Source organism: Hippichthys cyanospilos, chromosome 15 (genome assembly GCF_059441005.1).
Source record: "Hippichthys cyanospilos isolate Australia breed blue-spotted pipefish chromosome 15, RoL_Hcya_1.0, whole genome shotgun sequence".
NCBI classification, from domain to species: Eukaryota; Metazoa; Chordata; class Actinopteri; order Syngnathiformes; family Syngnathidae; genus Hippichthys; species Hippichthys cyanospilos.
In genome coordinates, this window is record NC_142383.1 from 5587281 (window position 1) to 5599054 (window position 11774).

The following is an 11774-nucleotide window of genomic DNA, read 5'->3' on the forward strand; positions in this document are numbered from 1 at the left end:
TTGACCGTCTAAAAAAAGGTGGTGGAAAACTGATTTGTGTTTAGCTGGCTCAATAGAGTTGACATTTCGTCGAAAGATAGTTGTTGAAACCTGGGTTGTGTTGTTTTTATTTAGCCTGAAAACAGTAATTGGGAATTGGCTGTTCTTGCATATCCAATGTGGTCCAAACCGAGTCCATAAATAGCTGGGATAGGCACCAGCAAGCCTGCGACCCTTGTGAGGATAAGAGACGAAAGAAAATGGATGGATGGATGTACTTATCCAATCAAAGGTGGTTGAAACTTTACTCAAAAATAGTAACCACACAAATGTGTGTGGTGTATGGCTCTTCTAATTTAGAAGTCGTGTTTTTAGCTCATCCAATGAGGTTGAAATATACTTCAGAATTTTAAGATATATTGTCTTATTATTACCAGAAACAAAGACTAAGCCAGTGCTTATGACCAGTGACTTAGAACACAAGGGACTTGGATCAATCACTTATCAGTAACAATAATAGTAACCAGCTGATTGCTATGGCAACTTGACAAGACTCTTCATGGACTACTGAAACAGGAATATCAGACATTCATGGGCAAAGACAACTTTTCACCAATTTACAGACCACTTTTCACATGTTTTTGTAAAGACACAAAAGATGTCTTTTAAGCGTACTTTCAATCAAATTTTGCTGTAGAGGAAGATCCTTCAAAGTATTTATTTATTTATTTATTTATTTTTACCAAGGTTATAGTTTTACACATCTTGGTATTTTCTCAATCACCTTTATGATGTAGTTGTTTTACTATGTCCTGGAATAATTTTCAGGTCACAGCTAGGCATTTTCAAAGATTGACAGCTTGATTATCATGACCGTTTAATAAATAGGTGTTTCCAAATTTACAATTTTTCCAAAGACACAATGGTTCAGAGTATTAAAGTTTGTGGTTTGTTTTCCATATTTATATGAATTATCCTTTATTTAGATATACATAAACAATGGTCATTTCCATAATTTGGCATAAAACAAAATTCTGCCAGCAAAATCATGTCAATCTTGCAGTACAATGTACTTGAACTGAAATTACATCATTATCAGAACTCATAGTTGCTGTATACGTGTACTTTCATGTGTTCTTGGTGACGCTACATCTCGCAATGACAAGCAACTAAGTTACAGACATGGATTTCAGAATGAAACAACCACAAGAAAAATGATTCTCTTTTATTATTGACATGAGCCAAGCATTCACATAGGTATCTCTAAAGATAGCAGCATGAAACATCTCCCTGATTTCCAACCCACCAGGCTGTTAATATTCTTGATAATAGCCCTGAAACAGATATTTCTATGACGACAGACAAGCACAATGGTTGCCAAGCTACTCCCTTGTATCCATGGAAATCTGGTATGCAGTTTGCGTATATTCACACTGATTCTTTTGTTTACTCGCAAAAGTGTTCTCTCAAGCAGTAAGTAATCCATGAGTCATTCTAAAGTAGTAGACCCAAGAGTGGTAGAATTCTATGTCAGGATGTAACGGATATTAACATCTTATGTCACCTCTGCAGATATAAGCAAGGTTATACATTCCAATCAACTGGGTGATAACATCTAACCTTTGCTTTTTATCTATCATGGCATGTGACAAGTTCTGGAAAGCTAATTGGGATGGTGAACTACAGGTTTTAAGAGTGGAGCCAAGATGAGGGTGAAACACTGAAAACAATAAGTAGTAAGTGATCAATGCAGATGCACATTCTGAAAAAGTTCTGTCTCAACAATACTGTAAGGCTTGTCAAAATTTTACAGGGCTTTTATTAGGCCGTTTTCAACTTTGCACATTTAACTATAAGGCATGTGAGGCAAGCACTCTTACAATGTGTCACAATGCTGGATTTCACAGCTAAAGATGAATGTTTAGCTAACAGTGTCGGGAGTAATGTACAGTAATTATTGTAATGCATTATTTGTTGCTGTAACACATCATTACACACACAAAAATAGTCATATTTTATTCGGTAAAAATGAAGGTAATCCATGTTACAATGTATGATAGTATATAACCTGGTTTTATTTCACATTTCCAGCAACCTAGGCACCATTTACAAGTCCAAGGGAGCAAAAATATTTATTTTGGGATCATTTTGAGTTTACTCAAGTTTATTTGAAGGTCATTCCACTGGATGTGTAATGAGTAACAATTAAAATGGCAAATCCATATTTCCAGGTATGTTGGTCAGAGTAATGTAAAAGTAATGCAATAGTAGTGTAATGCCTTTAATTTCAAATACAGTAATACTATAATGTAACTAATTACTTTGGAATGGCAGCAATAAGTAATAAAGAGTTACTGTTTTGAAGTAACTTGCTCAACACTGTTAGCCAAAAAGAGCCACACCTACCTCTATTATTTTCATGGCTATACTGTAATGCATTTCTATGCCTGAATTAAAATGGCGTGGCTTCCACGCCCCTATAGTGACGTCATCTCCATGCGCCGACGTCTGCTTGGGGAATGTGGGTGTGTGTTTAGTCTGCATGAGCGATAGGGGGCGTTACTTAAATAGTGACATACCTATGTGAAGATGCTATTTTCTTGAATTGATTGAGGCGTTTACTGAGAGCGCAGCAAATGAGCAGGAATGTTCAGAGATGCGTTAAAGTAGGGAAACAGGGAGGGACGTGTGCTTTTGCTCAGGAAAAAAGCATTCTAGGATTGTTAAAAGAGCCATAAAGTTGAAAATGAAAGAGGAATTGAAAACAGGTAGTTTAGGCTCTCAGGGAACCGATGTTCCCTAACCCTGACATAAAGGAAACATATTCATATTTCAGCCATTTATGAGTTCCTCCTTGGTGTATTAATAAGACACTTTTGACATACTTTTATCAAAATGACCTGAGCATAAAATATGACATCATACTTTACACTATACTTTATAGCCTACAGATTATTTCGTGTCTTTCCCTTTCATGCAAATGCAGCGTAATATTGCCTCCTTAACCTTTCAAACGCTATAAAATATTCCGATTTTGAAGAGAATGCCGTTTTCCCAATGCACACTTTTCAAAAATGAAGTTGTTCGGTGCATACAGTTCTGTGGTCAATTTTTAATAAATTACAACTGCAACTGTGATGGATCTATTCTTTTAGTTTTGTGTAAAAATAAATAAATAAAAAGCCATTGACAATCATAAAAAAAAAAAATACTCAAATCTGATTTGGTGAATCCTGCAGAAACTCTCTAAACGCATCCAAGGAACTTACCGGTCGTCACATATCGGTCGTTACACTAAACCACGGGACAAATAACCGTTAGGATGGATACTATTGCACTCGACATTATTTACGGTATTCATGAAGCGGGTACATAGAGTATTATGTTTAATTAACTGTGAGCAAAGTAAAGACTACCCTCTAGTGGGGATTTTGATAAAAATCAATGTAACAAAATTTGTATAAAACGTGTGCGTGAATTAGTACAGTATCATTATTTGGAATCCACAAAGTTAAACAGATGCGATTGGTATAAGATATTTGATCTTTAATCCAATTCTTCTTCTACTTTTAGTGGAGATGAATGCGTATTTGTGTATATGTATCTTTATTAACATTAAAGAAAACAGAAGAAAATAAGAAAGGAATGTAGCCGACTTACAACCAAGAATAACTAATTTTTTTTCTTTCTTTTTTTTTTTTTTACCTTTATACAAACGATCATTATACAGGCGCATAATTTTGCCTGAAACTCTAGCAAATATTAAACCCCCTTTCAACCAACGACATGATACTAAAAAATAAAATGCGATAAAATGAATAAGTACAAATTCATCTGAGTAATTAAGTCAGGAACACATTTTTTCAAACACTTTAATCTCCCCTCTCCCTTCTTCTTGGTAATAACATCTATAACTGCAGCATTTTTTTCTCTTCTTACTTTTTCAATTTGTACTCAGTACTATCAAAACCAATAAAACCTGAACAAATAGTACAACAAAATATATGCAAAGAAAAAATTAGTGCACTGTTTAGTGTGTCTATTTTACATGTCCCATCACAACATATAGTTTACTATTTGCACCACAAAGCAGACAAAAAACAGTTAATTTCTATTCATCATGATTTAAATAGATTGAAGAATTGACTGATTTAACAACTGAAAGATGGTTAAAAAAAATGACATAGATAAATCAATATTTAGTTAAAACATGTACACTCACACTTGTATTTTAAAACATTGCTACTGGCAGACACAATAGACTGAGACATGCTATCTTATCTAATTGTCACTCTCTTCATCATCATCTTCATCAATCAGGCAGATGTAGGCAATGGTCCTAGTTACAAGGTATGGGTCACATCTGGCTGCAGGGTGATGGTCCTCAAGGTCACCTTGATGCACCTGATTAGGAATGCCGATGCCTGAACCTCTATTTGCAATTTCAGAAAATAATTCACTCACATGAGAAGTTTCACAGGGATCTGTGAAATGTTTCTTATTGTTCTGACCATGTGGAAAGTACACTTTAATATGCTCCATGTGTCTTCTGCTTAGCTTCTCGATGGTCTGATCAGTGTATCTGTTTCAGAAAGGACACGTGGGTGAGCGATGACTTCTTCTTACATCTACTTGCCTAAATTGTCTGCATAGTGAACGACCTGCCGATAAGTGCAATCGGTGAATGGGAAGTGCTAGTAATAACTCATGAAAACACTTCAAGTGAGCTTCACCATAATAAGGTTAATGTGATTAAATGTGATTATCACTCAATGTCATATTGCAAAATCACATGGAAAAAGGGTCTCAAATGATTCATCAATCATTCGGCTTTAATGATTCTGTAATCACTCATTTTTTGTACTAATTTTGCAATTGAAAACTGTACAAAGGACTTTTGACGTGCCCGTCAATGCCAGACAACATCATTTAGGCTCCTTGTAAGGAAACATGCACCGCAATGCGAAAACATGGTGGCCACCATGTATATAAAATTTTGGGAAGGGGGTGTTAGCATGTACCAATAACAAAAGCTTATACATTTCTAACTGCTTGTTTTGATTGTATATCAGTTATTCTATTTTTGTTGTAAATATGTTTGAACGTATGTAGGTTAAATGCTGAAAATCACATTTTTTTTCCCCATGATGCCACAATGTATTACTTACACATCCGAAGTTAAAAAAAAAGCGACAAATTTAAACCATTTTACAAGAAAGTAATTCAATTACCCTACAACACAGCGTAAATAAGGAACTGATGCAACAGCAAACATTCCATTAACTCTACAGCGGTCCCCAACCTTTGTATCACCACAGACCGGTCAACGCTTTAGATTTATGTTGCGGACCTGGGGGGAGGGGGCTGCTGCTGGCTGCTCTAAAAACCACATCATGCTTCTCACTATACATGTAATATCAACAGCGGTCAGATGTGGTGCCAAAAAAAACTAACAAAAACAAAGATCAAGCACAAACGTGTGAACTGCTAAACTAAATCATTTCCAAAACATTATTACGGGTGCAGCCCACGTTGCCCGGTACCAGTTGATCCACGGACCGGTACCAGTCCGCGTACTGGTGGTTAGGGGGACCACTGCTCTATAGTAAAAAATGAACAGTCAGTCACACCAAGGGAAACTACAGTCATAGAAACTACAGTCATGCCCCCCAAAGCATTCATACAATTACATATAATTTGTGCAACTGATCAATGAAGTAATTGATCGTCAAATTATGACAACACAGCCAATGGCCGATCTTGCATAAAATGTTAAAAACCGTCACAATCAAGCAAATCAAGCAATTAGACAAAAAGTATTTTTGAGTATATTTGCAAGTAAGTTTGAACGCATTGGAGTTAATAAATCCCCCTGGTCACTGTTTAAGGAAATACAGGAACTCAAAGCAAAAACAACTTGATATACTCACTGAAGGTCTCCTTCTCTCATTGCTTTGGTGCTGACATAAGTGTGGCCACCAGCACCATTCCATTTTCCCATTATTGGTTTGGTTGCCAGTGTTGCAACAACCCCAAAATCTTCACATACGCGGTGTAACAAGAAGCGTGCCACCCACAGTTGATCTCCCATCTCAATGCCTTCGCATGGGCCTACCTGGAACTCCCACTGAAATTTGAAGTAAAAACAATGAAACAGGGAAAATAACCAAGAGAGACTCTGGGATGTATAACAAAAAACCATTTTTGAGAGAAAGACTTGTCTGTAGAGTTTAATTCATGCTTTCTTCCCATACTTACGTTATTTGGCATAAGCTTGGCATTTCTCCCAAAGATCTTGATCCCAGCGTAGAGACAAGCCTTGTAGTGGCAGTCTGCAATGTCTTGTCCAATATCTTTGGCATCTTATAAAGAGTAAAACAAAAGGTATTGAATGTTTTGGGATGTATTTGGAATTACCCCAACAGTGCAACGAGCTTTGCTTTGCTTTGCTTTTGGAAACTACTTAACTTTGTTGGAATGTACTCATACAGACCTTTGGGTGCAAGGAATTCATTTTGAGGCCAGCCAAACTGATGGCCATCTGTTCCAGTAAGTGTGTATTCCTGGTCTATGCCAAACCATATGTGATGCTTTTTAACCTGGTCCATGACTTCCTTGCAACTTGTCCGGTTGTTTGAGTCTAAACAGAACATGCAGCAAAAAAAAAAAGTTAATATCCTGTCACTTTTTGGAGCATAGTCCCTCAAGAAAAAAGTGGACTAGACACCTGTAGCAAGGCGGTTAGGTTTGAAAACCTCGCAGAGAACCAGTTTGTTAGGCTCAAGATTGAATGGATCTCTGAACATGCATACTGGGATGAGGTACATGCCGCTGCAAAGATCTCCAGTCTGGTTGATTTTCCAAGAAGTTTGCCATTGAGGAACCTCTAACAATCACATTACAATACTCATTAAGATAATACCACAGTAAAAGGATGAAGGTTTATAATGATATGTTTTCCTGTATGCACACATGCAAGGTCTAACTCCAAAAATGTGCATCTTGAATTCTGATAATGCACCAAATATTGTGAAGTAGTCGATCATTAAAACAGTATATACAGTATACCAAGGGTTTGATTCAAATTTTTGCCTCTAGTGTACAGTATTTTGGATTCAAAATCATTTGACTGACATTGATTTCTGCTTCAATCTGTAGATGTGCAAAGAATCCTCATGATCTACTCCAGTGAAAAGTTTTTTTTTAACCAATTATTAAGTTTTGAAATGCAAAGAAAATGCTTATTTTCACAAAATTGAGACTTGGATGACAGTGAGCCTTATTTAATTTGGTATTATAAACCTAAGTGACAATACGGATCATTTATTTTAGTTCAGTAAAACATCAGTCATTTCAACCCCATCATTTTTGTCGATATACAGTCTGTTAGCTTTTCTAGATTGAATAGGAAGCCCACATTATTTACTGTACAAATATGCATTTATGAACATTTATTGCCTGAATTGACCTTTTGTCTGCAAAAAGTTTGAAATGCTCGACTGCATTTGAATATGCGACATAGTTATTGGCTAGCACTAATGTTGGTGATTTGGTACACTGACAGCGTGTGTGTGTGTATATATACGTATATATATATATATATATATATATATATATATATATATATATATATATATATATATATATATATATATATATATATATATATATATATATATATATATATATATATATACACACACACACACACACACACACACACACACACACACACACACACACACACACCCGCGCGCACACACACAGTGGTTTGTTGATAATGGCAGGGATGTGATGTTATGACAATAGTAACATTTTTGTATTAGCTAGCTGGTAGCAACAAACACTGTGAAGGCCATCTTCAAAATAAAAGCATAGTACAGCCATTGCAGTATGTTTATTTTGAACACATTTTGGCCTTCACAGCACGCCATTGGCGTGTGGCATGATGTTGCATGTGGCATTTTTTGGCATAGTTGCAAGGAAACCAACAGGCAGTGGATTTGTTTTATTGATTAATTTTATAAAATTGATTTGGGGACATTTTATTTTGATTATGAATTGTAACAAAGGAGATTCTTAATTCTTTTGTGAGTTGTTTTTTGGCTTGCCTCAAATACTTACCATGTATACTTGTTGGTTCAGTATCCATGGTCCGGGTTTTGTTGCAAAGCTTCTCTCCTGTTTCATTAATCCAGATGTAAGTCACCTGGCAATTGTCTCCTTGTGGCAGTTTCATGTAATGCCGACGCACAGCCAACGCTGATGTCATGTTTCCCTGGAAGAGGTTGGCAATAATGTAGTTATGTGTGAGTTATAATGGAAATGGATTTGAAGTAGTTCTCTGATCTAAACAAGTAAACAACAAGAGATGATAGAGAATCAGCTACATTGGGTTGAGGACAAAGGAGCGGTGGAAAGCTTTCAAATAGAAACAAAGAGAAAAGTCACTGAGTGAAGATGACGGGTTCCCAAACTTTAATGCCCCAAGCCTACTTTTCCTGCAGCCAAGAGGGGGGAGAAACCCTATGATGGGTGTTATGTTATACTGTGAAGCACTTTGGTCCACCTCTAGGTGGTTGTAAAGTGCTATATAAAAAAAGCACATTTACATTTACATTTACATTTACATTTACATTTTACATTTTACATTTTACATTTTACATTTTACATTTTACATTTACTACAGCTCAGCACCATATAATAAATGAATAGTGCATCCTCCTTTTGCAGTGATATTGTTCAACAAAGAGTAAAACAACCCAGGCAGGACCATTAACCAAGCAATAACTAAGTGTGATGGGACTAGATATCTTCTTTTTTTATTTCGCCTTTTGGCCCGGAAGGGAAATGACATACACAGGGAGAATGTGCTGCCTGTCACTCTACTCAATTAAAGTAAACAAAACAAAACAAAACAAATGTTGTTCGAAGGCTGGTCACCGCTTCAAAATAAACTGCACCATAACAAGTAATGTATCAAGTCAAATTTTATTTATAAAGCACATTTAGTCAACCAAAGTACAATGTACAATTAAATAATTAAATAAAAGTGGAAATTGAAACATAAAACTGGATGACATGGACAGTCTTAGAATGCTTTTATTTTGAAGTTTGCCCTGGAAACATACCCCTGACAACGATCCACATCTTTGCTTCTCAGAGAGTGAGAAGCTCCAGACTATAAACAACATGGTGTTCTATTTTTTTGATTAGTTGGTTCCTCTTTGCCTCGTGTGAGGCATAGGCCAGAGATAGTTGGTGTTGTTTCTATCTCTCTTTCCGTAACCATTTGGGGTTTAATGCGATTAGATGTTTGGTCCAATGCGCCCAAGGTCTGGTCCCTGCAGACCTAAGTCCTGAGAGAGCCCACCTCAGGCTCCACTTGGTATTACCAGACAGTCTCCCATTCAAGTACTAATCAGGCCCAACCCTGGTCAGCTTCTGAATTGGGGCGCTCTTAGGGTAGCATGGCCATAAAGCTCAGTTCATTGACATTCGTTTTTCGGTTACCCCCAAGTCCCCTCCTCCCTGACCACTTGCCGACCATTCTTGCCTGCCAGTGCCTCAACCCTTCCTGTCTCTGACCTCGTGCCTGCCTGCCGACCCTTGCGTGCCTCAGCCTCGTCTCTGCCTCTTCCTTGCCTCTTCCCTGACCACCTGCCTCCCTGCTGACCATTCTTACCTGCGTGTGCCTCAACTCTGCCTGCCTGACTGCCACCAATTTGGGTCTGCTCATGTCTCCACCCAGCTTGTCCCGACCTCGCCAATGGCAGCTGCAACGGTAGGAAGACATGTCTCACATGCCTATCCTCGCTTCAGTCAATCTTCCTTAACGGACAATTTGCTCAGTACTATCTGTCTGCCTCCTCATGCCCCCAAATGAAAAACCAGCCCCACAGTAGTACCTTGCGTGTAAATAAAAAGGCAGTTTCAACTCTTACCTGTCTGTGCGTGCTCCTGAGTCTGCTCTTTGATTGTGACAGGATGATTTATTACAAGATATATCAAAAAAACACCTAAGGCAGTATACTCCTCTGCATGCCGTGCTTACTCAACCAGGTGACTCAAGTTGATTTTGCTTATCCTTACTGTCATCTATGCTTGTTGATACAAGTAAATGTGAGCAAAGAAATTCAAGTTACAGAATGCAAACAAAAAAAATTCACATGCGTCTGCTTTCATACGGTCTGTAAGTTTTCTGTTGTTACTTCTTATCAAGTTTTAGTTGTTCTCCTGTGGACTCCGCTCCTCCTCCAGCTCGCTGGTTTGTGTTTTTGGTAGAGATTCGTTGATGTCTCCTTTTTGGTTGCTCTTTGAATTTTTGCCCCAGGTTTTCAGTTGTACTTTCCTCTTTGGCATTTTTGTGTTTTTCTTCCATGCTGGTTGTGCACTTTTTGTCATTAAACTTTGTTTGAACATCCTGCAAGCCTCCTGTCTGTTTGGGGTCCACATTCCGTCAGTGCTGCGAGGTCTATTTGTTACACATACATCAAGTGAGGGCTTTATAGATGTTGACTGCGCATCTGACAATTTGGCGGAATGGACTGTACCAAGATGGGCATCATGCTAAAGCAAATGTGTGTCCTTAAAATGCATCCAGTGGACTCACAATATGTTTGAAATGATCAACATGTATATTTTGTCCATGTTTTGGGCTCTTTCCTCTTTTTACTACCAATTTGTCTTGGTCAACCTTTTGCCAAGGTACAGTTAACCTCTGTATGAGTGCAAATCCACACAATAGATAATCACCAATGAATTGCACTCCTACACATTTACCCATCCATTCATTTTCTTGAAGGGACAGTGTGTTTGTGTTTGTGACAGTGTTTTTTTTTTTATTAAAAAGGAATAAATCAAATAATTGTGAATTTAACAAAACTTTTAAATGAATGTGTTCTTAATAACCCTAACCCAACAGTATGTTTTAAATATAATTAAAGGTCTAGTTATCATTAAATTGTATTAAATTTGGGGTTGGCGTTACTCCGGAGGCGGCCGGGTTTTTTATAGCTACTGACAATGCTAAAAGCAGCACCTGCAGCACCTGCAGCACCTCCTGCTGTCCTAAATCTTATAAAGTATCCCTTTAACTGCTCTTCCTCACTGGGGTTTAGGATTTGGTAATGTGTTTCCTGAAATGACTGAATTTCCTAAAATGGTAATGTGTTTCATTTTTTGGTAAAATTTTGTGAAATGTTAGTGTGTTGTGTTTCACACTTTGTTAATTTGCTTTTCATTTCAGAGCCACCGTAGTTATAAGACGGTTGCTAGGCTTGCATGTTCTCTCCTAGCCGAAGCTCCTTCTAGTGGTTATTTATGGTTCCATCAAATTTGATAACTCAACAGTGCCTTCCTCGAATGCAGTGGTGTGAGGGTTCTTATTAGTCACAATGCTAATTTAACATCCGTCTTGGGGAGTGATGGAACATATGTACAAGTGTTAGGTAATCGGGTTTTTTAAAAAAAAAACTGTTATTCCATTAACCATACAGACAAAAAAACAATGATGAGAAATAGGGTTTAACGCTGGCAGACAGAAATCTTCCAGTTATTCAAGACCTTAAGATCACTGTGATGGACAGTGTCTGTTTGTCCACACATATAATTAATTTAACTTTTATTATTACAGCCATTGCACATTAGTATTCATTGATTTTCGGCCTAAATAGGGGCTGTACCCTTGTCCTTGATTCCAACCAATCAGAGGGATTTTGCACTCACTTTTGTACACAGTGTATATATAGTAATAATTTGTGGTCTTCAAATAACATTTACTGGTTGGAAATCTC

The 11774-nt window shown here is 37.3% G+C and overlaps 1 protein-coding gene across 1 annotated transcript; it reads right to left on the bottom strand.

Annotated features, from left to right (window-relative positions):
• Window positions 1–4144: 4144 nt before the first annotated feature.
• Window positions 4145–8542, bottom strand: LOC148411460 (glutamine synthetase-like). Its single transcript, XM_088435479.1, has 5 exons — window positions 8104–8542; window positions 6473–6619; window positions 6238–6341; window positions 5910–6106; window positions 4145–4561 (listed from the first exon to the last, which is right to left on the bottom strand). The coding sequence occupies exons 1-5, from the start codon at window positions 8249–8251 to the stop codon at window positions 4261–4263; spliced, it is 897 nt and encodes a 298-aa protein (XP_088291605.1). The 5' UTR covers window positions 8252–8542; the 3' UTR covers window positions 4145–4260.
• Window positions 8543–11774: the final 3232 nt, after the last annotated feature.

Coding starts and splice junctions, on each gene's coding strand:
- LOC148411460 (XM_088435479.1), bottom strand. CDS start 8,251: ATGACATCAGCGTTGGCTGTGCGTCGGCATTACATGAAACTGCCACAA. Junction 6,620..8,103: donor TGAACCAACAAGTATACATG/GTAAGTATTTGA, acceptor TGTTCTGTTTAG/ACTCAAACAACCGGACAAGT. Junction 6,107..6,237: donor CCAAGCTTATGCCAAATAAC/GTAAGTATGGGA, acceptor TTCAAATTTCAG/TGGGAGTTCCAGGTAGGCCC.